The sequence below is a fragment of the Anolis sagrei genome, chromosome 1, assembly GCF_037176765.1.
Source record: "Anolis sagrei isolate rAnoSag1 chromosome 1, rAnoSag1.mat, whole genome shotgun sequence".
Classification (NCBI taxonomy): domain Eukaryota; kingdom Metazoa; phylum Chordata; class Lepidosauria; order Squamata; family Dactyloidae; genus Anolis; species Anolis sagrei.
Genome location: NC_090021.1, coordinates 679,300 through 706,972, shown reverse-complemented (window position 1 = coordinate 706,972; position 27,673 = coordinate 679,300). Strand labels below are relative to the sequence as shown.

Genomic DNA, 27,673 nt, shown 5'->3' with positions numbered 1-27,673 from the left:
GCTTGCTCCCTCCTCCTCCCTGTGGCTTCCTCTCACATATTTATACATGGCACTCATCATGTCTCCTCTCAGCCTTCTCTTCTTCAGGCTAAACATGCCCAGCTCCTTAAGCCGCTCCTCATAGGGCTTGTTCTCCAGACCCCTGATCTGCTCTCTCCTCCCTGTGGCTTCCTCTCACATATTTATACATGGCTATCATCATATCTCCTCACAGCCTTCTCTTCTTCAGGCTAAACATGCCCAGTTCCCTGAGCCGCTCCTCATAGGGCTTGTTCTCCAGACCCTTGATCATTTTAGTCGCCCTCTTCTGGACACAGTATTCCAGCTTAGAGTCAACCTCTCCCTTGAATTGTGGTGCCCAGAAATGGACACAGTATTCGATATAATAATAATAATAATAATAATAATAATAACTTTATTTATTCACCGCCACCATCTCCCCAAAGGGACTCGGGGTGGCTTACATGGGGCCAAGCCCATCAAATACAAATACACAATACATCCACAAACAAGCAAGCAAATAAAACAATATAAATAATTTTATTTATTTATTTATTTACATTATTTCTATCCCGTCCATATCGGCCGGAAGGCGGCTCAGGGTGGTATACACAGTCAGCACAATTCGATGCCATAAAAATACATACATTGATAAGCAAAACAACCAAAGCAAAACATTATAGTGCATTTAAACAAAAAAAGACAGTGCATAATAACAATTAAAAAATAACAAAGAACAACTGAACATATAATGGCCCACATCCTGTCTCCTCTCAGCCTTCTCTTCTTCAGGCTAAACATGCCCAGCTCTTTAAGCCGCTCCTCATAGGGATTGTTCTCCAGACCCCTGGAGCATTTTAGTTCTTGGTGCTGGTGCCTCCTGCCCTCCTTGATGCCCCCTCTCTCTTTCTTCTTTCTCCTTTTCAGGATGGCACCGGGCAAGCTGCGCGTGGCGGTCATTGGGGCAGGGGCCTGCGGCCTGTGTGCGGCCCGGCACTTGCTGGCCTCTCCGGCGACCTTTGCCCCTCCGGTGGTCTTTGAGGCCTCTGCCCAGCTGGGGGGCACCTGGGTCTACACTGAGGAGACAGGCCAGGAGGGCCGGCCTGTCCACTCCAGCATGTACCAGGACCTCAGGTGAGTCTCTCTCACTCATGCACGCACACAGAGAGAGTGTGAGTGCCAAAGGGGGCCAAAGAAGAGCTCCTCGTGTTTTGGGGGGTCTCGGGGGAAGAAAAGGGGAGCACCAGGGCTCCGATGCCAAAAATTAAATGCAAAGATACAGAATGGGGGATGCCTGGCTCGAGAGCAGTACGTGTGAAAAAGATCTTGGAGTCCTCGTGGACAGGAAGGTGAACATGAGCCAGGAATGGGATGTGGCGGCAAAAAAAGCCAATGGGATTTTGGCCTCAGGCATCAATAGGAGCCTAGTGTCTAGATCTAAGGAAGTCATGCTACCCCTCTCTTCTGCTTTGGTTAGACCACCCCTGGAATATTGTGTCCAATTCTGGGCACCACAATTCAAGAGAGAGATTGACAAGCTGGAATGTGTCCAGAGGAGGGCGACTCAAATGATCAAGGGTCTGGAGAACAAGCCCTATGAGGAGCGGCTTGGGGAACTGGGCATGTTTAGCCTGAAGAAGAGAAGGCTGAGAGGAGATATGATGAGGGCCATGTATAAATATGTGAGAGGAAGCCACAGGGAGGAGGAGGGAGCAAGCTTGTTTTCTGCTTCCTTGGAGACTAGGACGCAATGGAGCAATGGCTTCAAACTACAAGAGAGGAGATTCCATCTGAACATTAGGAAGAACTTCCTGACTGTGAGAGCCGTTCAGCAGTGGAACTCTCTGCCCCGGAGGGAGTGTGGTGGAGGCTCCCTCTTTGGAAGCTTTTAAGCAGAGGCTGGATGGCCATCTGTCAGGGGTGATTTGAATGCAATATTCCTGCTTCTTGGCAGAATGGGGTTGGACTGGATGGCCCATGGGGTCTCTTCCAACTCTTTGATTCTATGATTCTAAGGTCAGGGGCAGGGCCCAGCCTCTCTCTTAAATAGGAGCAAAAGGAGAGAGAACTGCATTGGAAAGGGCAGCAAAAGCAAACTAAGACACAACCGAATCCCTCCTGACAGATGGCCAGCCACTGCTTAAAAACCTTCAGAGAAGGGGAATCCACTGCAACCCCAGGCAGAAGCATCTGGTTGAGGAATGTTTTGGTTGGCGTGTCATATGGTTTTATACTGGTTTGAAACAACTTCATTGGATATTTTGCAAAAGCAAATTCCCAGCTTAGTTTAGCATTTATATTTTATTTTCTTTTTTGGATATTTTATATTTAATGTTTATTTAAGTGATATTTGTCTACATATACTACATATTTTTGACATTAATATTGAAATTTGAAATATATACAGTGTCTTTTTTTTTTTTGTCGTGTTCTGGTAGCATTTCCTGTTGATGTTTCGCCTGCAAACGTCAACAGGAAATGCTGCCAGAAGACAGCCATACAGCCCGGAACGCACACACCACCCCAGTGATTCTGGTCATGAAAGCCTTTGGCAATGCAGCGTTTTGATTTGTTGAACCCATGGGGTGAAGGCAGCGCAAAGTGCCACGGGCGGGGGTCCTTGGGACAAATAGGGTTTGTGTGCACCAAAGGTTTGATTTGGTATTCCTGCCTTAGTCGTAGAAGTACCCAGTTCTGGCAATGCCGCATGGAATATACCTTTTGCATAAAGTAGTTGCATGTTTATGCTGGGTCTAAGGGCAAGGGAGGGGTTGGGGGGGGGTCCCTTGCTGCTTCTGCTGATTTTCCTGTGGGTGACGGGTGCTTCTCTACGTGGGGCTGCCTTTGAAGACAGCGCGGAAACTACGGTTGGTCCAAAGATCAGCAGCCAGCTTGCTTACAGGAGCTAACTACAGGAGTGGTCGACCCCCCCCCCCCCTGGTTTAAGCAGCTCAACTGGCTGCCAACACGTTTCTGGTCCCAATTCAAGGGGCAGGTGATTACCTACAAAGGAGATCAGACAAGCACCCACCTTATCAATCTTCTGTACAGACTTAAAAACTTGGATGTTCCATTGTGCCTTTGATTCGGCCGTTTCACCAGAGAATTAACTTGACCCTATTTAAGCTCCTGCCCCTTAGTTTGGTCCATTCCCCACCAATCTCGACACCTTATGGCCATAGGGACTCCTGCTAGACTGGCACACTTGAATTTGGCATTCTTCCCGGCTCTATTTAGGAATTTCATTGCACTTACTTGAGCCCGGACCCAGTCCTGATGCTGTTTTTTAGCCATGATACTGCTTTTATGTTGTTGTTGTTGTTGTTGTTGTACTGTATAATGCTTTTATTTGACTGATTTTCATTGCTGTTGTTTTATATGTGATTTGGGCTTGTCCTTGGGGAGATGGTGGTGGAGTATAAAGTTGTTGTTGTTGTTGTTGTTGTTGTTGTTGTTATTATTCTCTCTCTGCAGGACCAACCTGCCCAAGGAGGTGATGGCCTTCCCGGACTTCCCCTTCGAGCCCTCCCTGCCTTCCTTCTTGCACCACTCCGCCGTCCTGGACTACCTGCAGCGCTACGCAGAGACCTTCCACATCCGGGAACACATCCGGGTCAGAAGGGGAGGGGGCCCTGGGAGATGGAGGGAGGGCGAGGGGGAGGGGAGGGCAGGCCCAGGGTCCGCTTTGAGCCCCCTTGAAGGGTGTAAATAAACATCAACATATGTAAGACTGTAGGTTTTATATAGCAATATTAAATGATCACTCACAAGCCGGTTTTGCTTTGAAATGAATATATTGCTTGTATCTCTGTAGCCAAGAAAGACACTACTGACTTTCCCCACCACCCCTTCCTTTTATACACCTTTCCTGCCCATCTCCCACCTCTTCTGTTTCCTTATTAGGACTTGTTGCTTCACAAGTTCCAATACAAGGTTTCCAGCGCCTTCTGCTGGCTTCAAAGTGTCAGAGAGAGAGAATTGAGGCAGCCAGGATGATCCAGTCAGGATGTCACGGAGGGAATTTATGATGTCTTCATGCCGTCAGAAATTGACTCTTGACATCTTAATCATCTTAAACGACAGGGAAGAAAGGAGATTCCACCGGAATATGAGGATATTCTTCCTAATATTCCGGTGGAATCTCCTGGCCATCAGAAGAGCTGTTCAACAGTGGAACTCACTGCCTCAGAGTCCAGTGGAGGCTTCTTCTTTGGAGGCTTTTAAACAGGAGGGATTGGGAGGGATCCAGTGGTATCTTCCTGATTGTCCAAAGGGAGTTGGACTGAATGCCCCCACCCCGGGGTCCCGTACAAAATTATTATCATTATCATTATCATTGGGTTGCTGTGAGTTTTCTGGGCTGTATGGCCTTGTTCCAGAAACATTCTCTCCTGACGTTTCTCCCACATCTGTCCACATTCAAACTTGCTTCAGGCAGACAAGAGTGCTTTCTCCCACCCAGGACATTATTCCACAGGGACATAAACCCCACTTGCCTAATTTCCAAAAGACCTCACAACCTCTGAGGGTGCCCCCCATGGCAATACTTGCTGTGAAAGCCTTAGAAAACACATCATTATTATTATTATTATTATTATTATTATTATTATTATTATTATTATTATGCAGAGGCTGAATGGCCATCTGTTGGGGGGGGGGTTGGATTGTGCTTTTTCTCCATGGCAGGGATTTGGACTGGATGGCCCATGTGGTCTCTTCCAACCTTATCATTATTGTTGTTGTTGTTACTATTGTTGTTGTTGTTGTTGTTATTATTATTATTATTATTATTATTATTATTATTATTATTATCCTTGAGGCTGGATGGCCATCTGATGGGAGGATTTGGATTGTGCTTTTCATCCATGACCCAAGAAAGCTGGACTGGGTGACCCTTGCATGGGTCTCTTCCAACCTTATCATTGTTGTTGTTGTTGTTGTTGTTGTTGTTGTTGTTGTTATCATTGAGGCTGGATGGCCATGTGTTGTGGGGATTGGATTGTGCTTTTTCTGCATGGCAGGGGTTTGGACTGGATGGCCCATGTGGTCTCTTCCAACCTTATCATTATTGTTGTTGTTGCTATTGTTATTATTATCATTATTATTATCATCATTGAGGCTGGATGGCCATCTGTTGGGAGGGCTTGGATTGTGCTTTTCATCCATGGCAGAAGAAAGGCGGACTGGATGACCCTTGCATGGGTCTCTTCCAACTCCGGGATGCTATGATCCTCTCCCGTTTTAAAGCTTTGCTTTCCCCCTTTAAATCTGCTCGATGCAGAATCCTTGTGTTTCAGGGAGGCTCGGGGTCTCTCTGGCTGAGGGAACACAAAGTGGGGTGTCACCTCTTTCACCGTGGAGTGTGATAATCGCCCCCCTCAGCCTGCCCCCATCCTGGCTCCCTCTGCCTCCAGGGCTGCACTTCAATCTCTCTTCCTCTGTCACAAGAAATTCAATGTGCAGATTTGAGAAATGTGAATGTAATAATGATGTGTGGAAATGAATGGAAAAAATGGAAGGATTTATGGAGGGATGGAGTTAATAATTTTGGAAACGCCAGTAAAAGACCCAGGCCTGCAATGACTAACTTGCCGCAGCTATGGTGTCGCTGCTTTAAGTTGGGGTTGATTCCAAGCATCCAACCCCCCTTTCTGGAAGCTGCGCCCCGTTGCCCAAGGAGAACAACCAACAGAAGGCAAACTCTCTTCCAATAAAGAAATGTTTATATACAGTAGTCACATAAAACATTTTCAATCCTCAATCCTCCAGCAAACCTTTCTTGAGCTTCTTCAGCAATCTATTCCTCTTGCTCTTGCTCTCATCTCTTCATTACTCCAGCATTCTCTGCTCATTCTCTTCTCTCCATTCTCTTCTCTACTCTCTACATTCTCAGTCTCTCCTCTGCATTCTCTACAACACACAGTGCTTAGTCCCAATTTGTAGCATCTAATTATCACAGGTGGTTTAACAGTTGCTCTCTATGCAATGCTTGGACATGGTCCTTACAAATACTTAACTCACTTTTTCACTTAAGAAATGACCCAATTGATATAAAACTCTGACATAACTTCCTGCTTGCTGGAACTGTGATCAAAACCTGCTAATGAGAATTGATAAGAACTGTGACAATGGTTCTTTCAAGTTGAGGAAATATTTGCAACATTCCTTATGTTAAGAAAGAAGTCAACGTAAGATCAACACCAATCAAGAAGATCAACATCCGGCCAGGAAACTGGGATGGAGCCAGAATGGAAGGCGTCTATCATTCATTTACAGCTTTGGGACGACATCAGCTGGATATTCCTACAAAAGACTCAGTCTAATAATGCTCAAAGTGTGGCAGACCTGAGGAGTCTGGTTCACCCGCCATGTTCTGCTCCATGGGAAGGAGAGAGGTGGTGTACCTATGGAGAGAGGCGGATTTGGATGGGAGCAGCCTGGTCACTTTGGGGCTTCTTTCTCAAGGGTAAGGAAGAAGGGCGCTTTTGGAGTCTTGGATTTTGTGCAGGGAATCAGGTTCTGCTGTAGAGAAAAGAGAGATCTGGTCCTCGGCATTGTTCCTAGGGAAGGCATTTCAGTGTTTTGAAGTTTTGGCATTATGGAAGTTTTGGAACTATGCATTGGCAGGTTGCAGGAAAGCAGGGTCTGGCCTAAGAGGTGCTTCTCCAAGGAGGGAGAAAAGGATATGGTAATATTTGGATGCATGTGGATGAATGTTGAGTGAAAATGTCATTCCCCTTTGTTTGTTTGTTAACTGATGTAATTGTAAATCCAATGTAGCTGCATAGAATCTGTATGTCCAATGTCATTCTATGTCTAAATGTTTTTTCTGTAATCTGATATACCCTCTCACACTGGAAATTGCAATAAAAAGAACCCATGCTTCTGCTTTGGTTAGACCACTTTACCTGGAATATTGTGTCCAATTCTGGGCACCACAATTCAAGAGAGATATTGACCCTAAGCTGGAATGTGTCCAGAGGAAGAGGGTGACTAAAATGATCCAGGGTCTGGAGAACAAGCCCTATGAGGAGCGGCTTAAGGAGCTGGGCATGTTTAGCCTGAAGAAGAGAAGGCTGAGATGAGACATGATGAGGGCCATGGATAAATATGTGAGAGGAAGCCACAGGGAGGAGGAGGGAGCAAGCTTGTTTTCTGCTTCCTTGGAGACTAGGACACAATGGAGGAATGGCTTCAAACTACAAGAGAGGAGATTCCATCTGAACATGAGGAAGAACTTCCTGACTGTGAGAGCCGTTCAGCAGTGGAACTCTCTGCCCCGGAGTGTGGTGGAGGCTTCTTCTTTGGAAGCTTTGAAACAGGGGCTGAATGACCATCTGTCAGGGGTGCTTTGAATGCAATATTCCTGCTTCTTGGCAGAATGGGGTTGGACTGGGTGACGGCCCAGGAGGTCTCTTCCAACTCTAGGATTCTAGGATTCTATAATGAAAACTGTGACGGTTCTTTCAAGTTAAGGAAATGTTTGCAACATTCCTTATGTTAAGAAGGAAGTCAACATAAGATCAACACCAATCAAGAAGATCAACATCTGGCCAGGAAACTGAGATGGAGCCAAGATGGAAGATGTCTATCATTAATTTACAACTTTGGGACGACATCAGCAGAATATTCCTATAAAAGAGTCAATCTATTAATGCTCAAAGTGTGGCAGACCTGGGGAGTCTGGTTCACCCGCCATGCTCTGCTCCATGGGAAGGAGAGAGATGGTGTCTGCCCCAGAGTGTGGTGGAGGCTCCTTCTTTGGAAGCTTTGAAACAGAGGCTGGATGGCCATCTGTCAGGGGTACTTTGAATGCAATATTCCTGCTTCTTGGCAGAATGGGGTTGGACGGGTTGGCCCAGGAGGTCTCTTCCAACTCTAGGATTGTAGGATTCTATGAAAGGTATTGAAAAGTCATTCATGACCCCTCCTCCTCCTCCTCCTCTTCTCTGCAGTTCCAGTGGCAGGTGGACGACGTCCAGCCCCTGGCCGAAGGAGAGGGCAGCCCTGGCGCATGGGCGGTCAAGGCCTCGTGGCAAGGGCCATCGGCATCATCCGAGGGGCAGCCGGACACAGTCACTGAGCACTTTGATGCTGTCATGGTTTGCACGGGGTGAGTCCTGCGCGGGGGGGGGGGGGGGGTGGTTCCCTTGGATGTACCTGTTAAGGTTCCCAGAGGAATCTGTGACCGCCAAGCCTCTTGAATGCGATGGTCCTGCTTCTTGGCAGAATGGGGTTGGACTGGATGATGGCCCACCAGGTCTCTTCCAACTCGAGGAGTCTAAATAAGCAGCAAAGCAAAGGGTTTGTTTTTTTGAGGGGGGAGAGAACTTTAAGAAGGAGAGAGCCCCCCCTGCTCCCCAGTTTGCAACCACTGCTTTAGCAAACCACAGAAGGAAAGAAAGAAGTGCAGGAGCCTCATGCTCTCTAGGATCTCAGGCACACCTCCATCCGCAACACCCTGGAACCAAAGAAAGTGTTTGCTGCCAAGTGCATTCTTTGTCCTTTGGCCAAAAAGGGGGGGGGGGTTATTGTTTTAGCATTCCTCCTTTGAAAACAAAAGGGTTTGCAGGCCAAATCTTCCCACAATAGAAAAGAAAACCTTTGCTGTCAAATGCCTCCTTTTTCATTGCCTCGATTCAATGCTGCGGAGGGAGGGGGCAGATCTGACCTCATTAAGGAGAAATAATTGAATGCAAACCCCAATTTTGGTCAGGTCATTTAGCTAAACATTTGCATAAATACGGTATTTCCTTACAATATAGGCATTTAGTGACAGAGGCCAAAAGTAGGTAAAAACCTGAGGGAAAAGGAAGACGAAGGCCCACACGACACAAACCCAAATCCTGGAGAGGCTTCCATTTCTAACAATTTGGAAGTTTCAGAAGTTTCAGGAAGTTCCCACTTTTTTCGGAAAAATTCTGAAGTGACTTTAGAATCAAACCACCAGCACCCCCTACATCTGAAATGAGTTTTGAACCATTTTTTTGGGATCAATCAAGCCTAGCCAAGAATGCATGCAGGCACAGCTTCAGGCACACAGCCCCCCCCTCTCTCCCTCAAGGTGAGCCTGCAGGTGAGCCAGAGAAGGCGCCAGGCAAACAGGGGAAGACGTAGTGAGCATGCCTCCCGGTAAAGGTGAGTTCCCAGCATGCCTTCTTCCATCCTTCCTTCTCTCTGCAGGCACTACTCCGTCCCCTTTGTGCCCACCATCCCAGGACTGGACAGCTTCCCAGGTAAGGACACCACCTCCCCTGCCCACCTCGCTTTTGCAAAAAGAAGTGACTGCTTTGGTAGAAGAGGGACCGCTGATGCTCGTTCACATGCCTCTGTGTCGGCTAACTCGTTGCTTGTAATAATTTCATTAAAATTACCTTTTTGAGGCGATATCAAAGCTTTTTAAAAAACCAGAAGTCCCTTTCACCTTTCGAAGCTTTTTCCACCATTTTTGTTACAACTCAGGAAGGGAGTCGGAAATTATTCAGCTTTTCCCCGCTTCGGGTCCCTGGCCTCGGCTCAAGCTAGAGAAGCCAGTTTTAAACCAGAGAAAGGAGGAATTTCCTCTGATTGCTTTTCCCTGCTTCTGGTCCCTGGCCTCAGCTCAAGCCAGAGAAGCCAGTTTTAAACCAGAGAAAGGAGGGATTTTCTCTGCTTGCTTTTCCCCGTTTCTGGTCCCTGGTCTCGGCTGAAGCCAGAGAAGCCAGTTTTAAACCAGAGAAGGAAGGAACTTCCTGGCTTCGTCTCAAGACAGAGAAGCCAGTTTTAAACCAGAGAAAGGAGGGATTTCCTCCTATTGCTTTTCCCCGTTTCTGGTCCCTGGCCATGACTCAAGCCAGAGAAGCCAGTTTTAAACCAGAGAAAGGAGGAATTTCCTCTGATTGCTTTTCCCTACTTCTGGTCCGTGGCCTCGGCTCAAGCCAGAGAAGCCAATTTTAAACCAGGGAAGGAAGGAATTTCCTCCATTTGCTTTCCCCCGTTTCTGGTCCCTGGCCTCAGCTCAAGCCAGAGAAGCTAGTTTTAAACCAGAGAAAGGAGGAATTTTCTCTGCTTGCTTTTCCCCGTTTCTGGTCCCTGGTCTCGGCTCAAGCCAGAGAAGCCAGTTTTAAACCAGAGAAAGGAGGGATTTTCTCTGCTTGCTTTTCCCCGTTTCTGGTCCCTGGTCTCGGCTCAAGCCAGAGAAGCCAGTTTTAAACCAGAGAAGGAAGGAACTTCCTGGCTTCGTCTCAAGCCAGAGAAGCCAGTTTTAAACCAGAGAAAGGAGGGATTTTCTCTGCTTGCTTTTCCCCGTTTCTGGTCCCTGGCCACGACTCAAGCCAGAGAAGCCAGTTTTAAACCAGAGAAAGGAGGAATTTCCTCTGATTGCTTTTCCCTGCTTCTGGTCCGTGGCCTCGGCTCAAGCCAGAGAAGCCAATTTTAAACCAGGGAAGGAAGGAATTTCCTCCATTTGCTTTCCCCCGTTTCTGGTCCCTGGCCTCAGCTCAAGCCAGAGAAGCCAGTTTTAAACCAGAGAAAGGAGGGATTTTCTCTGCTTGCTTTTCCCCGTTTCTGGTCCCTGGTCTCGGCTCAAGCCAGAGAAGCCAGTTTTAAACCAGAGAAAGGAGGGATTTTCTCTGCTTGCTTTTCCCCGTTTCTGGTCCCTGGTCTCGGCTCAAGCCAGAGAAGCCAGTTTTAAACCAGAGAAAGGAGGGATTTTCTCTGCTTGCTTTTCCCCGTTTCTGGTCCCTGGTCTCGGCTCAAGCCAGAGAAGCCAGTTTTAAACCAGAGAAGGAAGGAACTTCCTGGCTTCGTCTCAAGCCAGAGAAGCCAGTTTTAAACCAGAGAAAGGAGGGATTTCCTCCTAATGCTTTTCCCCGTTTCTGGTCCCTGGCCACGACTCAAGCCAGAGAAGCCAGTTTTAAACCAGAGAAAGGAGGGATTTCCTCCTAATGCTTTTCCCCGTTTCTGGTCCCTGGTCTCGGCTCAAGCCAGAGAAGCCAGTTTTAAACCAGAGAAGGAAGGAACTTCCTGGCTTCGTCTCAAGCCAGAGAAGCCAGTTTTAAACCAGAGAAAGGAGGGATTTCCTCCTAATGCTTTTCCCCGTTTCTGGTCCCTGGCCACGACTCAAGCCAGAGAAGCCAGTTTTAAACCAGAGAAAGGAGGAATTTCCTCTGATTGCTTTTCCCTGCTTCTGGTCCGTGGCCTCGGCTCAAGCCAGAGAAGCCAATTTTAAACCAGGGAAGGAAGGAATTTCCTCCATTTGCTTTCCCCCGTTTCTGGTCCCTGGCCTCAGCTCAAGCCAGAGAAGCCAGTTTTAAACCAGAGAAAGGAGGGATTTTCTCTGCTTGCTTTTCCCCGTTTCTGGTCCCTGGTCTCGGCTCAAGCCAGAGAAGCCAGTTTTAAACCAGAGAAAGGAGGGATTTTCTCTGCTTGCTTTTCCCCGTTTCTGGTCCCTGGTCTCGGCTCAAGCCAGAGAAGCCAGTTTTAAACCAGAGAAGGAAGGAACTTCCTGGCTTCGTCTCAAGCCAGAGAAGCCAGTTTTAAACCAGAGAAAGGAGGGATTTCCTCCTAATGCTTTTCCCCGTTTCTGGTCCCTGGCCACGACTCAAGCCAGAGAAGCCAGTTTTAAACCAGAGAAAGGAGGAATTTCCTCTGATTGCTTTTCCCTGCTTCTGGTCCGTGGCCTCGGCTCAAGCCAGAGAAGCCAATTTTAAACCAGGGAAGGAAGGAATTTCCTCCATTTGCTTTCCCCCGTTTTTGGTCCCTGGCCTCAGCTCAAGCCAGAGAAGCCAGTTTTAAACCAGAGAAAGGAGGGATTTTCTCTGCTTGCTTTTCCCCGTTTTTGGTCCCTGGCCTCAGCTCAAGCCAGAGAAGCCAGTTTTAAACCAGAGAAAGGAGGGATTTTCTCTGCTTGCTTTTCCCCGTTTCTGGTCCCTGGTCTCGGCTCAAGCCAGAGAAGCCAGTTTTAAACCAGAGAAGGAAGGAACTTCCTGGCTTCGTCTCAAGCCAGAGAAGCCAGTTTTAAACCAGAGAAAGGAGGGATTTCCTCCTAATGCTTTTCCCCGTTTCTGGTCCCTGGTCTCGGCTCAAGCCAGAGAAGCCAGTTTTAAACCAGAGAAGGAAGGAACTTCCTGGCTTCGTCTCAAGCCAGAGAAGCCAGTTTTAAACCAGAGAAAGGAGGGATTTCCTCCTAATGCTTTTCCCCGTTTCTGGTCCCTGGCCACGACTCAAGCCAGAGAAGCCAGTTTTAAACCAGAGAAAGGAGGAATTTCCTCTGATTGCTTTTCCCTGCTTCTGGTCCGTGGCCTCGGCTCAAGCCAGAGAAGCCAATTTTAAACCAGGGAAGGAAGGAATTTCCTCCATTTGCTTTCCCCCGTTTCTGGTCCCTGGCCTCAGCTCAAGCCAGAGAAGCCAGTTTTAAACCAGAGAAAGGAGGGATTTCCTCCTAATGCTTTTCCCCGTTTCTGGTCCCTGGTCTCGGCTCAAGCCAGAGAAGCCAGTTTTAAACCAGAGAAAGGAGGGATTTTCTCTGCTTGCTTTTCCCCGTTTCTGGTCCCTGGTCTCGGCTCAAGCCAGAGAAGCCAGTTTTAAACCAGAGAAGGAAGGAACTTCCTGGCTTCGTCTCAAGCCAGAGAAGCCAGTTTTAAACCAGAGAAAGGAGGGATTTCCTCCTAATGCTTTTCCCCGTTTCTGGTCCCTGGTCTCGGCTCAAGCCAGAGAAGCCAGTTTTAAACCAGAGAAGGAAGGAACTTCCTGGCTTCGTCTCAAGCCAGAGAAGCCAGTTTTAAACCAGAGAAAGGAGGGATTTCCTCCTAATGCTTTTCCCCGTTTCTGGTCCCTGGCCACGACTCAAGCCAGAGAAGCCAGTTTTAAACCAGAGAAAGGAGGAATTTCCTCTGATTGCTTTTCCCTGCTTCTGGTCCGTGGCCTCGGCTCAAGCCAGAGAAGCCAATTTTAAACCAGGGAAGGAAGGAATTTCCTCCATTTGCTTTCCCCCGTTTTTGGTCCCTGGCTTCAGCTCAAGCCAGAGAAGCCAGTTTTAAACCAGAGAAAGGAGGGATTTTCTCTGCTTGCTTTTCCCCGTTTTTGGTCCCTGGCCTCAGCTCAAGCCAGAGAAGCCAGTTTTAAACCAGAGAAAGGAGGGATTTTCTCTGCTTGCTTTTCCCCGTTTCTGGTCCCTGGTCTCGGCTCAAGCCAGAGAAGCCAGTTTTAAACCAGAGAAAGGAGGGATTTCCTCCTAATGCTTTTCCCCATTTCTGGTCCCTGGCCACGACTCAAGCCAGAGAAGCCAGTTTTAAACCAGAGAAAGGAGGAATTTCCTCTGATTGCTTTTCCCTGCTTCTGGTCCATGGCCTCGGCTCAAGCCAGAGAAGCCAATTTTAAACCAGGGAAGGAAGGAATTTCCTCCATTTGCTTTCCCCCGTTTCTGGTCCCTGGCCTCAGCTCAAGCCAGAGAAGCTAGTTTTAAACCAGAGAAAGGAGGAATTTTCTCTGCTTGCTTTTCCCTGTTTCTGGTCCCTGGTCTTGGCTCAAACCAGAGAAGCCAGTTTTAAACCAGAGAAAGGAGGAATTTCCTGCTCCTTGGCAGAATGGGATTGGACTGGATGATGGCCTAAGCGGCTGAGGGGGGAAAAGGAAAGGGCCTGAGGCTGTTAGGAATTATTTATTATTTATTCACAGTATTTATATTTCACACTTCTCACACCGCACACCGCATATATAGACAGACACACAGAGGCTATTTAACTTTCCAGCTCCAGGAAGATATGCTTTTTGAATTCCAGCCACTGGGGGAGCTGTCGCTTAACCGTCCACTTGTGACACCAATGGAGTGCTTCCTCATTCTTTTGCATGCTGTTGGAGATTTATATGGTGTTGTAAATTAGTTAAATTAGCCTCCCCACATAAAGCGGTACCTAAATTTCCTACTTGACAGATGCAACTGTCTTTCGGGCTGCAAAGGTCGACAGCAAGCTAGGCAAATGATTGGGAGCTTACTCCAACCCGGACAGGCTTTGAACTCAAGACCTTTCAGTCAGTAGTGATTTTAATGCAGCTGAATCCCAACCAGCTGCACCACAACCCGGAATTATGGGAGTTGAAGTCCAACACACCGGGAGGGCCCAAGTTTACTCATGCCTGATCTACACTGTCAAAGTAATGCAGTTTGACACCCCTTGAATGGCTATGGCTCAGATCTATGGAATCAGGAGAGTTGTCGTTTTATAATAATAATAATAATAATAATAATAATAATAATACTTTATTTATACCCCGCTACCATCTCCCCAAGGGACTTGGTGCGGCTTACATGAGGCCGAGCCCACAATACATCAATACAAGCAATAACAACAACAATACAAAGCAATTAAATAAAACTCATAAACAGAAAAGCAATAAAAATGACAGTAATACAACACACAATTAAAATCTATGGCTGGGCCAAATGTAATTAAAGTTAATAATAATGCCAGGCATGAATCAGGTGGGAGAGATGGGGCGTTGGTGAGAGCGTACAAACAATCCTAAATCAGTGTAAAGTGCATTTAGAGGGCACAATGCTGGGAGATTCCTTATTCTGGGAAGGCACACTGGAACAACCACGTTTTCAGGCTCCTCCTAAAGACTGCCAGGGTTGGGGTGTCTCTGATGTCCTTGGGAAGTGAGTTCCAGAGTTGAGGGGCCACCACTGAAAAGGCCCTCTCTCTCATCCCCACCAATCGCGCCTGCGATGCTGGTGGGATCGAGAGTAGGGCCTCTCCAGATGATCAAAGAGATCATGTGAGTTCGTATACAGAGATGTGTTCACACAGGTAGGCGGGTCCCAAACCATTCAGGGCTTTGTAGGTAAGAATTGGGACCGGAAAATGGACAGCAGCCAGTGGAGCTCCTTGAACAGGAGGGTTGACCACTCCCTGTGAAGAGCACCAGTTAGCAACCTGGCCATCATTCGTTGGACCAATTGAAATTTCCAGGCCGTCTTCAAGGGCAGCCCCATGTAGAGTGCATTACAGTAATCCAATCTGGAGGTGACTAAGGCATGGACCAACCTGGCCAGATCCGCCTTCACGAGGTATGGTCGCAGTAGGCGCACGAGTCGCCTTCGGGCTGAGAACAGCGGTATAGAAGCAAAGTTAATTAATTAATTAATTAATTAATTGTGCAAAGGCCCTCCCGGCCACTGCTGACGCCTGAGCCTCAAGCAACAGTGATGCGTCCAGGAGGACTCCCAAACTGCAGACAAGCTTTTTAGCCTTTTTTGCCAAAGAGGTTCAGGGACTCACCAAAGTGTAACTCCCATGATTCCATATCATTGGGCTGTGGTGGTTACAGCAGTTTCAAACTGCATTAATTGGACATTGTAGATGCCACCTGAGAAAAGGGAATCAGGTCAGGGGGAAATGGGGGTCGTGCAATGAGAGTAACAAAGCCCCAGCCTTAGAATCATAGAATCAAAGAGTTGGAAGAGACCTCATGGGCCATCCAGTCCAACACAGCCTTGATCCAGCCATCCAGTCCAGCCTTGATGGGAGATGACCTGAGGAGGAAATCAGAAAGGGAGCCGAGCAGGGAAGCAGGGAGATTTCTCCACAGCCATCCACAAACTCTCCATTTTCCCCCAGGAGAAATCTATGGCTGTGCTCCTCAAGGAGCGGTTCTGATGAGAGGGGAATGGAGCCAAGAGATCTCTAAAGATTAACGAGAGGCAACAAAGATTAACGGGACAGGGTCACATAGAAACCTCCCAGCCCTGAAGAGTTCAGGGCAAAGTTCTCCTCTCCCCGCGTCTTAGAAAAGGGGGGTGGTGAAGCATTGGGTTTCTTCTGTGGGCAAAAGGGAGGGAGAGGCCAGCCCTGCGCCCAGGGGGAGGCCAAAGGGCAAGCGGAAGAGACCAAAGCTGACCATTGGACGGAAGGCAAACCGCAATGAGTCGCCGTTTTAGGCTGAGATATTAGCGGTATACAAGTGTACTAAATAAATAAATAAGGCAAGGAAAGAGTCGAGGGAGGAAAGCAGAGGCTGGGGGCTGACTCCCAGGTTGAGGTGGTATAGGCGCTCGCCTTCTTGGTTGGTCCAATGACCATTTCTTCATCTCACGCAAAGGGGGAAATGGAGAACACAAACACCAGCCTCCTAGAATCCTAGAATCCAAGAGTTGGGAGAGACCTCCTGGGCCATCATCCAGTCCAACCCCATTCTGCCAAGAAGCAGGAATATTGCATTCAAATCACCCCTGACAGATGGGGAACGGGAGAAGTTCCAGCAGACTGGAGGAGAGCCAATGTGGTCCCAATTTTCAAGAAGGGAAAAAAGGATGACCCAAACAATTACCGTCCAGTCAGGCTCCTTCTTTGGAAGCTTTTAAACAGAGGCTGTATGCTCAGGGGTGATTTGAATGCAATATTCCTGCTTCTTGGCAGAATGGGGTTGGACTGGATGAGGTCTCTTCCAACTCTTTGATTCTATGATTCTATGGCCATCCAGCCTCTGTTTAAAAGCCTCCAAAGAAGGAGCCTCCACCACACTCCCTCCGGGGCAGAGAGTTCCACTGCTGAACAGCTCTCACAGTGAGGAAGTTCCTCCTCATGTTCAGATGGAATCTCCTCTCTTGCAGTTTGAAGCCATTGCTCCATTGCGTCCTAGTCTTCAAGGAAGCAGAAAACAAGCTTGCTCCCTCCTCCTCCCTGTGGCTTCCTGTCACATACTTATACATGGCTCTCATCATGTCTCCTCTCAGCCTTTTCTTCTTCAGGCTAAACATGCCCAGCTCCTTAAGCCGCTCCTCATAGGGCTTGTTCTCCAGACCCTTGATCTGCTCCCTCCTCCCTGTGGCTTCCTCCCACATATTTATACATGGCTATCTTATCTCCCCTCAGCCTTCTCTACTTCAGGCTAAACATGCCTAGCTCCTTAAGCCACTCCTCATAGGGCTTGTTCTCCAGACCCAGGATCATTTTGGTCCTCCTCTAGAACTCACACAGGCTAGCAGCCAAAAACGCACCAAAACACAGGAAGACTATATACAATTGTTTACTGACAGCTTGTGCATAACAGCACTCAGGCCCAGCCTCTTGAGATTTAAAAAAGATTTTAAAAAGGTATCCTTCTGCATAATAACCCCAAAACTGGAAGCTATTTTGTGAGGACCTGTTATCGAGCTCTTTTAGGGGGCTCCCCTAGAAAGGAGAGCCCAAGGACCGCACCAAAGAGGGTCCTGGAAACCTTGGTGAGATTTTTCCGGAAGCCAATCCAAGAGCGCAGAAGTTATCTAAAAGCAATCAGCTCACCAGAGGCGAAAGGAGACCAGGATCGAGGCGTTTATTTGCGATTCAGCTGAATGGATGATTTACAGGAATCGTTCCACTGCAAAGCATACTGATACAAGAATTTCAGACGTTTTTATACAGTACAGGACAAAGAAAGCAGTTTGAAACTCCCGCTGCCCCTTACCGGCCGGCTTGATGCTGATTGGCTGAGGCTGGAACAGCTGGGAGGAGGCTTGGCGGCCCGCCCCGGCTCCCAGCCAATCAGAACGTTCCTGTGCCTCAAGAGGGCCAATGGACGCCCTCCGCTCGCCTCTGAGTTTGGGCCAATCAGGAGCGAGGAGGGCGGGACGGCCGCAGACAAAGGGGGAAGATGATGGGATTTGGGCTTTCCTGCCCGCTGGAATGCGGGCTATTGTCCAAGGCGGGAAGAGGGTGATGTTGGGCAAACAAAGGCTTTCCTGTCCTTGATGGGTCTGGCGGGGAATTTGAATAACTAGATCAATGCCAGACCGCCCGAAGGATCAATGGCATCTGGTTGAATTAATCAGCTCTTCTTTCCGGGGCTCTGTTGACTCTTCCTCCATCGTTGGCCTTGCTCCGATGACGAAATGGGGGGAGGTCAGCAGCTTTGTCCATGCAAAATGAGTTAATCAATGGGTGATTTGGGGGAAAGAGGCTTGGGCTCTTTCCCCAGGCAGTTCCTGGTCTTGCTGGTTTCTTGTGGGGCGAGGGTCAAGGGGGTGAGGATACAGAGGAGTTCATAGGGGTTACATATTTCATATTCATAAACCATAGGCATCACCAGTATACAGGCATTCCATATATCACCACCCACCACCCATCCCAACCCCAATCCACAGTAATAAGAAAATATTTTATTCATTTCATAGAAAGAGAGAGGAAAGAACTAGAAGTCCCAAAGTCTGGACGGAAGGGTTTTGGGTGCAGGGGCCAGTCCATGCATCAGGCTGGCCACCAGAAGATCAGTCCAAGGTCCGGGTTGGTCAACAGAAGATTGGCTCCTTCTAGGAACAGGAGCTGGAGCTGAAGGGGGAGCTGGGTTGGGTAGTAGCAGAGTCCATAGTCCAGTGCACAAGCCAGAGAATTCACAAAGAGGAAACAGGAACCCAGTTATGTGTGCTGGGTCAGGAAGCAACAGAATCCATTGTCCGGCCCTTGGCGAACTATAAATACTAGGGGGGGATGCTTGGCATCAGACCCACGGTGGTTCCCTCTTATGAATTAACCCATAAACCTTCAGAGTTTTCATTCAATTAAATGCTGAGGGCGAGAGATTGCTACAACAGGTTTAATTGACCAAGTCACCTTGCGGGGTGGAGAGTGCCACGTTGAGTTTAGTTCTTCTAGCAAACCTTTAAGCATGCGCAATTTTCTCTGAATTCTTCCTTTGTTTTCTCTCATATGCATCCTTCTGCCTTCTTCCTCAGCAGTTTGCATTCCCCCCCTCTCCCCTCCTTTCCTGTTTGTTACTTTTTCCTTTTTCAGCTCCATGTCTTGAACTTTTCCCTTGTTCAGCTCCTTGTTTTGAGGCCCGCTCTTTCTATCCTCATCCTAGTTTGCAGGTCATCAAGTCTGTTGCACTTTCTCTTCTTTTGGGTTCTCTCCCTCCCTGCTGCTTCATAGTGTGTGCAAAACTGTGTCTGAACTTTATTTCAGTTGGTAATTTTCTATTTTTTCCCCTAGCTCTAGCCCAGGCATGGGCAAACTTGGGCCTTCCAGGTTTTTGGACTTCAACTCCCACAATTTCAGTAGGCTGTTAGGAATTAGAATCATAGAATCATAGAATCAAAGAGTGGGAAGAGACCTCCTGGGCCATCATCCAGTCCAACCCCATTCTGCCAAGAAGCAGGAATATTGCATTCAAATCAGCCCTGACAGATGGCCATCCAGCCTCTGTTTAAAAGCTTCCCAAGAAGGAGCCTCCACCACACTCCCTCCAGGGCAGAGAGTTCCACTGCTGAACGGCTCTCACAGTCAGGAAGTTCTTAGAGTCATAGAATCATAGAATCAGAGTTGGAAGAGACCTCCTGGGCCATCATCCAGTCCAACCCCATTCTGCCAAGAAGCAGGAATATTGCATTCAAATCACCCCTGACAAATGGCCATCTAGCCTCTGTTTCAAAGCTTCCAAAGAAGGAGCCTCCACCACACTCTGGGGAAGGCAGAGAGTTCCACTGCTGAACGGCTCTCACAGTCAGGAAGTTCTTCCTCATGTTCAGATGGAATCTCCTCTCTTGTAGAATCATAGAATCATAGAATCCTAGAATCCTAGAGTTGGAAGAGACCTCCTGGGCCATCATCCAGTCCAACCCCATTCTGCCAAGAAGCAGGAATATTGCATTCAAATCACCCCTGACAGATGGCCATCCAGCCTCTGTTTAAAAGCTTCCAAAGAAGGAGCCTCCACCACACTCCCTCCGGGGAAGGTAGAGAGTTCCACTGCTGAACGGCTCTCACAGTCATAGAATCCAAGAGTTGGAAGAGACCTCATGGGCCATCATCCAGTCCAACCCCATTCTGCCAAGAAGCAGGAATATTGCATTCAAATCACTCCTGACAGATGGCCATCCAGCCTCTGCTTAAAAGCTTCCAAAGAAGGAGCCTCCACCACACTCCCTCCGGGGCAGAGAGTTCCACTGCTGAACGGCTCTCACAGTCAGGAAGTTCTTCCTCATGTTCAGGTGGAATCTCCTCTCCTCTGTGGGAGTTGGAGTCCAAAACACCTGGAGGGCCCAAGTTTGCCCATGCCTGCTCTACTCCTGCCAATTCACCTTGTGGGCCCATCAGCTGAGTGTCCCCCCCCCTTTCCCTCCCCTCCACAGGCCTCGTGCTGCACAGCCACTCCTTCCGCCGCAAGGACCCCTTTGCCGGCCTCTCGGAGGTGGTCTTGGTGGGCGGAGGACCCTCCGGTGTGGACCTGGCCCTGCTGCTCTCGGACACGGTGACTGGGCGCGTGGTCCTGAGCCACCGAAGGGCCCCTGTTTGTGGCCTGCCCCCCAACGTGGCCCAGGTGCCCCCCATCGCCCGGGTGGGTGGGCCCAGGGTGGTCTTTGAGGACGGCTCTGAGGCGCGGCCCGAGGCCCTGGTGCTGTGCACAGGCTACCGGGCGCGCTTCCCCTTCCTGGCCCTGGAGCGGCTGGGCCTGCGGGAGGAGGAGCATGGGCTGGCCCCGCTCTACCGGCACCTGCTGCCCCCAAGACACCCCACCCTCTTCCTGCTGGGCCTCTGCCAGCTGATCTGCCCCTTCCCGCACTTCCACTGCCAGGCCCTCTTTGCCTTGGCCGTCCTGGCCGGGCGCTGCCCGCTCCCCTCCGCAGCCGAGATGGAGGCCGAAGCCCGGGCCGAGCTGGACGGCTACCTGGCGACTGGCGGGGAGCCCAGGCACTTCCTCTGGCTGCAGGAGCGGCAGTGGAGCTACGCGGAAGGGCTGGCCCAAGCGGCGCGGTCTCCCTCGCTGCCGACGTTCATCCAGGAGATCTGGGCGGTGGTGCGGGAGCATCGGGCGCAAGACATGGGACACTACCGGGACAAGAACTACCGCTTGCTGGGCCCTGATTCCTGGGAGGTGGTGGAGGACTCTGACCAGAATGGACAGGCCAAGTGACTCCGACGTGGAGTGCCTGTCTGCCTGCCCGCCCAACTGCCTGTCCTACGGCGGTCTTTGCTTGAGGTCGAGAAGAGAGACGGCGCTGCAAATCAGAGGAGAGAGACCGGCCGGGCAGGAGCCTCCTCTCAGGGGTACCCCCCCCCCAAAAGGCACTTAGGATTCCCTGGATTTGCAGACACAGACACCGGCAAACTTCATTGCACCTGTACTTCTTAAATCAAGCACATTGGAACACTATATTTCAGCCAAGAGCCCCTGGCCAGGCACTGTTTATTGTTGTTCCCAATTATTTACAGTTACTCACACTCAGACGGTCATGGCGGAAGAGAGAGGTCAAGCACACGGTCAGCTCAGGCCTTATATCTCTTTGCCGTGAGCGATTATCTCTGTGTTGACACCCCAGACATGACACCTGTCTCCCTTGACCGGAGGGGTCGTTCTGGTTCGGCCTCTCCAGGCACGGAGTGACTGCAACCCTTATAGATTATTTATGTGCCCATGCAACCAGGCATATAAATAATTTATCTATACATATAATTCTATACACATAATACAAGTGAAAATGGATATGTGGCAGAGGTATATGTATATGTGGCTATCTGTCAGGGGTGATTTGAATGCAATACCCCTGCTTCTTGGCAGAATGGGGTTGGACTGGATGGTCCATGAGGAGAGAGACTGGCCGGGCAGGAGCCTCCTCTCAGGGGTACCCCCCCCCCCCAAAGAAAAGGCACTTAGGATTTCCTGGATTTGCAGACACAGGCACCAACAATATCCGCAACATGCACGCTTCTCTGTACCTGTACTTCTTAAATCAAGCACATTGGAACACTATATTTCAGCCAAGAGCCCCTGGCCACACACTGTTTATTGTTGTTCCCAATTATTTACAGTTACTCACACTCAGACGGTCACGGCGGAAGAGAGAGGTCAAGCACACGGTCAGCTCAGGCCTTATATCTCTTTGCCTTGCCCATTATCTCTGTGTTGACACCCCAGACATGACATCTGTCTCCCTTGACCGGAGGTGTCGTTCTGGTTTGGCCTCTAGGCACGGAGTGACTTCAACCCTTATAGCAGTGTTTCTCAACCTGGGGGTCGGGACCTCTGGGGGGGGGGGTCGCAAGGGGGTATCAGAGGGGTCGCCAAAGACCATCAGAAAACACAGTATTTTCTATTGGTCATGGGGGTTCTGTATAGGAAGTTCTATGCAGGAAGTTTGGCCCAATTGGTTCAGAATGCTCTTTGATTGTCAGTGAACTATAAATCCCAGCAACCGCAACTCCCAAATGTCAAGTCTATTTTCCCCAAACTCCACCAGTGTTCACTGATGGTCATGGGGGTTCGGTGTGGGAAGTTTGACCCAATTCTCTCATTGTTGGAGTTCAGAGCGCTCTTTGATTGTAGGTGAACTATAAATCCCAGCAACTACAACTCCCAAATGTCAAGGTCTATTTTCTCTAACCTCCACCAGTGTTCACATTTGAGCATGTTGAGTATTTATAGAATCAAAGAGTTGGAAGAGACCTCATGGGCCATCCAGTCCAACCCCATTCTGCCAAGAAACAGGAATATTGCATTCGTGCCAAGTTTGGTCCAGATCCATCATTGTTTGAGTCCACAGTACTCTCAGGACAAAGGTGAACTACAACTCCAAAACTCAAGGTCAATGCCCATCAAACCCTTCCAGTATTTACTGTTGGTCATAGGAGTTCTGTGTGCCAAGACTGGCTCAATTCAGTCGTTGGTGGAGTTCAGAATGCTCTTTGATTGTATGTGAACTATGAATCTCAGCAACTACAACTCCCAAAAGACAGCATCAATCTCCCCTTCAACCCCACTAGAATTCAAATTTGGGCATATCAGGCATTTGTGCCGAATTTGGTTCAGTAAATGAAAATACATCCTGCATATCACATGTTTACATTTTTGTTGCTACTTCCTGTCATTTTGCGACTCTTACAGATTGTAATGTAAATATCTGATATGCAGAATGCATTTTCCTTCACTGGACCAAATTTGGTACAAATACCTGATATGCCCAAATTTGAATACTGGTGGGGTTGGGGAGGGGGGTTGATTTTGTCATTTGGGAATGCTGGAGTTGCTGGGATTTATAGTTCTACAAGCAAAGAGCATTCTGGATTCCACCAATGATGGAATCGAACCAAACTTGGCACGCAGAACTCCTATGATCAACAGAAAATACTAGATGGGTTTGGTGGGACCTTGAGTTTGGGAGTTGTAGTTCATCTACACTGTGGACTCAAACAATGATGGATCTGGACCAAACTTGGCACGGATACTTAATATGCCCAAATGTGGATACGGGTGGAGTTTGGGGAAGATAGACATTGATACTTGTGAGTTGTAGTTACTGGGATGTATAGTTCACCTACAATCAAAGAGCATTCTGAACCCCACCAGTGACAGAATTGGGCCAAACTTCCCACATAAAACCCCATGACCAACAGAAAAGGCTGAGGCTGTTGTAGGTTTTTTCAGGCTATAGAGCCATGTTCTAGAGGCATTCTCTCCTGACGTTTCGCCTGCATCTATGGCAAGCATCCTCAGAGGTTGGGAAATCTGTTGGAACTAGGAAAGTGGTTTATATATCTGTGGAATGACCAGGGTAGGGCAAAGGACTCTTGTCTGCTGGAGCTAGGTGTGTTTGGGCTATATAGCCATGGTCTAGAGGCATTCTCTCCTGACGTTTCGCCTGCATCTATGGCAAGCATCCTCAGAGGTTGGGAAATCTGTTGGAACTAGGAAAGTGGTTTATATATCTGTGGAATGACCAGGGTAGGGCAAAGGACTCTTGTCTGCTGGAGCTAGGTGTGTTTGGGCTATATAGCCATGGTCTAGAGGCATTCTCTCCTGACGTTTCGCCTGCATCTATGGCAAGCATCCTCAGAGGGAGTGAGGTCTGTTGGAAGTAGGAAAAATGGTTTATATATCTGTGGAATGACCAGGGTGGGGCAAAGGACTCTTGTCTGCTGGAGCTAGGTGGGAATGTTTCAACTGACCACCTTGATTAGCATATAATGGCCTGACAGTGCCTGGAGCAAACTTTTGTTGAGAGGTGATTAGAGGAGATTAGAAAAGGCTGAGTTTTCTGACAACCTTTGTTGACCCTTCTGGCACCCGCTCGCGACCCCTCCAGGGGTCCCGACCCCCAGGTTGAGAAACACCAATCTATACATATAATTCTATACACATAATACAAGTGAAAATGTATATGTGGCAGAGGTGTCCACGAACACAGACAGCCTCCCGCCTCCACAAACGGTGGAGGAGCCACCAAAGCCCTTCCTCCCTCCCTCCCTCCAAGGACATTGCAGGTTATAGTGGGCGCCGTGAACATGCAGCCCGAGCCCTGCCCATGTCCTCCACAAGCACCATCCTGCCCACCACCCAAGGAATGCTTTCATTCGGGGGGCATTTCATCCTAGATGTTCTGTTTGTCCTCCAGAATGGACATCCCAGGGTTCCTTACTCTTTCCATTGCTGTGGAATTTGCATGACCCCACCCACTGCCTATCCCTTAACCCTTTCCTATGGCACACCGCAAACAGAAATTGATCAGCGACTGAGCAAGAGGTTTGGGAGGAATTCACCATGATTTAGAGGAGTTGTCGTTGACCTGCATCCAGAGAGCACTGTGAACCCAACCAGCTAATTAACTAAATGATTTTACCTAACACCCCATTTAGTTAGTTAATTAGCTGGATGGGTTCACAGTGGTATCTGGATTTAGGTCAGCTACAACTAATTAACTAAATTAACTAATTAACTAAATGATAATTAACTAAATGATATTACCTAACACCCCATTTAGTTAGTTAAATAGCTGGTTGGGTTCATAGTGGTCTCTGGATTTAGGTCAACTACAACTAATTAACTAAATTAACTAATTAACTAAATGATAATTAACTAAATGATATTACCTAACACCCCATTTAGTTAGTTAAATAGCTGGTTGGGTTCATAGTGGTCTCTGGATTTAGGTCAACTACAACTAATTAACTAAATTAACTAATTAACTAAATGATAATTAACTAAATGATATTACCTAACACCCCATTTAGTTAGTTAAATAGCTGGTTGGGTTCACAGTGGTCTCTGGATTTAGGTCAACTACAACTAATTAACTAAATTAACTAATTAACTAAATGATAATTAACTAAATGATATTACCTAACACCCCATTTAGTTAGTTAAATAGCTGGTTGGGTTCACAGTGGTCTCTGGATTTAGGTCAACTACAACTAATTAACTAAATTAACTAATTAACTAAAAGATAATTAACTAAATGATATTACCTAACACCCCATTTAGTTAGTTAAATAGCTGGTTGGGTTCACAGTGGTCTCTGGATTTAGGTCAGCTACAACTAATTAACTAAATTAACTAATTAACTAAATGATAATTAACTAAATGATATTACCTAACACCCCATTTAGTTAGTTAAATAGCTGGTTGGGTTCACAGTGGTCTCTGGATTTAGGTCAGCTACAACTAATTAACTAAATTAACTAATTAACTAAACGATAATTAACTAAATGATATTACCTAACACACTGGAGCCCCTGATGGTGCAGTTGGTTAAACCGCTGTGCCGGCAGGACTGAAGACCAACAGGTCGCAGATTCGAATCCAGGGAGAGCATGGATGAGCTCCATCTGTCAGCTCCAGCTCCTCATGCAAAGGGGACATGAGAGAAGCCTCCCACAAGGATGATAAAACATCAAAACATCCGGGCAATGTCCCCTGGGCAACATCTTTGCAGACGGCCAATTCTCTCACACCAGAAGTGACTTGCAGTTTCTGACACAAAAAAAAAACCCCAAAACCCCCTAACACCCCAAAATAAACAATGCCTTTTTCAAATAACCATCGGGTACCCAAGCTAGTAAATAATCAATAAACCTTTATGTCTATTCCACACTATCTCCCCAAGGAGTCTTCCCTAGAACTCTAGAGTGGGACCCCAAGGGCCATCCTGGCAACCCCCTTCTTCCAGGCCAGAATCCACCACCCAAACCCTCCTGACAGATGGCCAGGTGGCTTCTGCTCCAGAGAAGGAAGGAGACTCCCACCCTCCCTGGTGTGCTGTGTGTGCAAGAAGAGAAGCCTTGTGGAACCAGAGCCCTTAACACCTGCTGTGCCTACGAAAGGAACTCTTCCGGTGACCTTCTTGAGGTGGTCTCCTTTCAGTCGTTACTACATTTCAATAAATTTGTGTGTTTACTGCTATTTATCCGTGTTGTGTCTTTGTGAGCCGACCTTTGCAGTCTACGCTTCCAGGGAACCCATGCCCTCAATGCAGTGAGTGTGAATTCTGAATGAGAAGGCAGTGTAGACCCAGCAACACAAAATGCGCCTTCAGCCTCCGACCTGGAGAAGCCCCTTCGCCAGCCATTTGGGTGAGGTCTCCTTCTCCTCTTTCTGGTGCACGTCTCTTTCACATCTTAGCTCAGTTGAAAGTTCTTTAGACATCCATTTTGGATTCTTTTGATACTCTCTGCCCCGGAGGGAGTGTGGTGGAGGCTCCTTCTTTGGAAGCTTTGAAACAGAGGCTGGATGGCCATCTGTCGGGGGTGCTTTGAATGCAATATTCCTGCTTCTTGGCAGAATGGGATTGGACTGGATGATAGCCCAGGAGGTCTCTTCCAACTCTATGGGTCTATGAACCAACCTGGAAATGATATTTGTAACCCAGGAACAAGAATCGTGTTACACAGTATTACATTGAATGTATTTGAACCTCACATGCGCAGTAGGCTTGTGCATAATTTCGGACCAAAATCGGAAGTCGTATCAAATCCATTATATGTGTGCATACAGAGTGATTTCTGAGACATGCAGGAAAGTTGGGAGGGGGGAATCTATAAATTGAAACACCCAACTATGTTGTATCAGTTGACACCCTGAGATATTAATTGAAAAACTATTGCAAAATGTGCTATAGCCGGATGATGCCACTCCTTCCCACAAAAACAACGTCGCAGTTGGTGCACGAGTTCTAATTGTGTGAAGGTTCCCCCGGCCACTGCCAACACCTGAACTTCAAGCGTCAGTGCTGAGTCCAGGAGAACCCACAAACTGCGGACCTGCGACTTCAGGGGGAGTGTGACCACTCAGTACCCTGGTTGCCACTCAATACTCTGGTCAGACGGGTGACTGACCTGGAGGACCTCTGTCTTGTCAGGATTGATCCTCAGCTTGATCCTCCTCATCCAGATTGTCACAGCGGCCAGGCTCTGGTCCAGCATCCGAGGGGCTTCCTTGGAGTGGTGGAAATGAGTAGTAGAGTTGGGCGTCATCTGCGTAGAGAAGGCATCCAACTCCAAAACTCCAGATGACCTCTCCCAGCGGTTTCATGTAGACGTTAAAGAACATGGGGGACAGAATAGAGCCTTGCGGAACCCCACAGGTCAATGGCCAGGGGTCCGAGCAGGAGTTCCCCAGCTTCACCAACTGGGAACGACCTTCCTTGTGGAGATCTGAACATTCCAGAACAACTTTGGTAAGGCAAAGATGAGCCGTGTGAGTCACAAATAGGCCCTGGCCTGTTGTAGTAGAGCATGCACTGGTGACCTCAGGGAAGGACTTCTGCAGCCTACTTTGTCCTGAGTTTGGAAAGTCCAGCTGGTTCCAAATACAGCCACCAGATTGATTATGGGAACATCTAGGAGTGAGCACATTACACTGATCCTAAAGTCATTCCACTGCCTGCCAATGAGCTTCCAGGCAAAGTACAAGGTATTGACCTTGAAAGCCCTCCATGGTTTGGGTCCAG

General features: G+C 48.2%; 1 protein-coding gene across 1 annotated transcript; it reads left to right on the top strand.

Moving 5' to 3' along the window:
* Positions 1–928: 928 nt before the first annotated feature.
* Positions 929–21,257, top strand: LOC132761742 (uncharacterized). The gene is made up of 5 exons (XM_060754826.2): positions 929–1,134; positions 3,475–3,613; positions 7,956–8,113; positions 9,184–9,236; positions 20,087–21,257. The coding sequence occupies exons 1-5, from the start codon at positions 929–931 to the stop codon at positions 20,866–20,868; spliced, it is 1,338 nt and encodes a 445-aa protein (XP_060610809.2). The 3' UTR covers positions 20,869–21,257.
* The last annotated feature ends 6,416 nt before the right edge of the window (positions 21,258–27,673 follow it).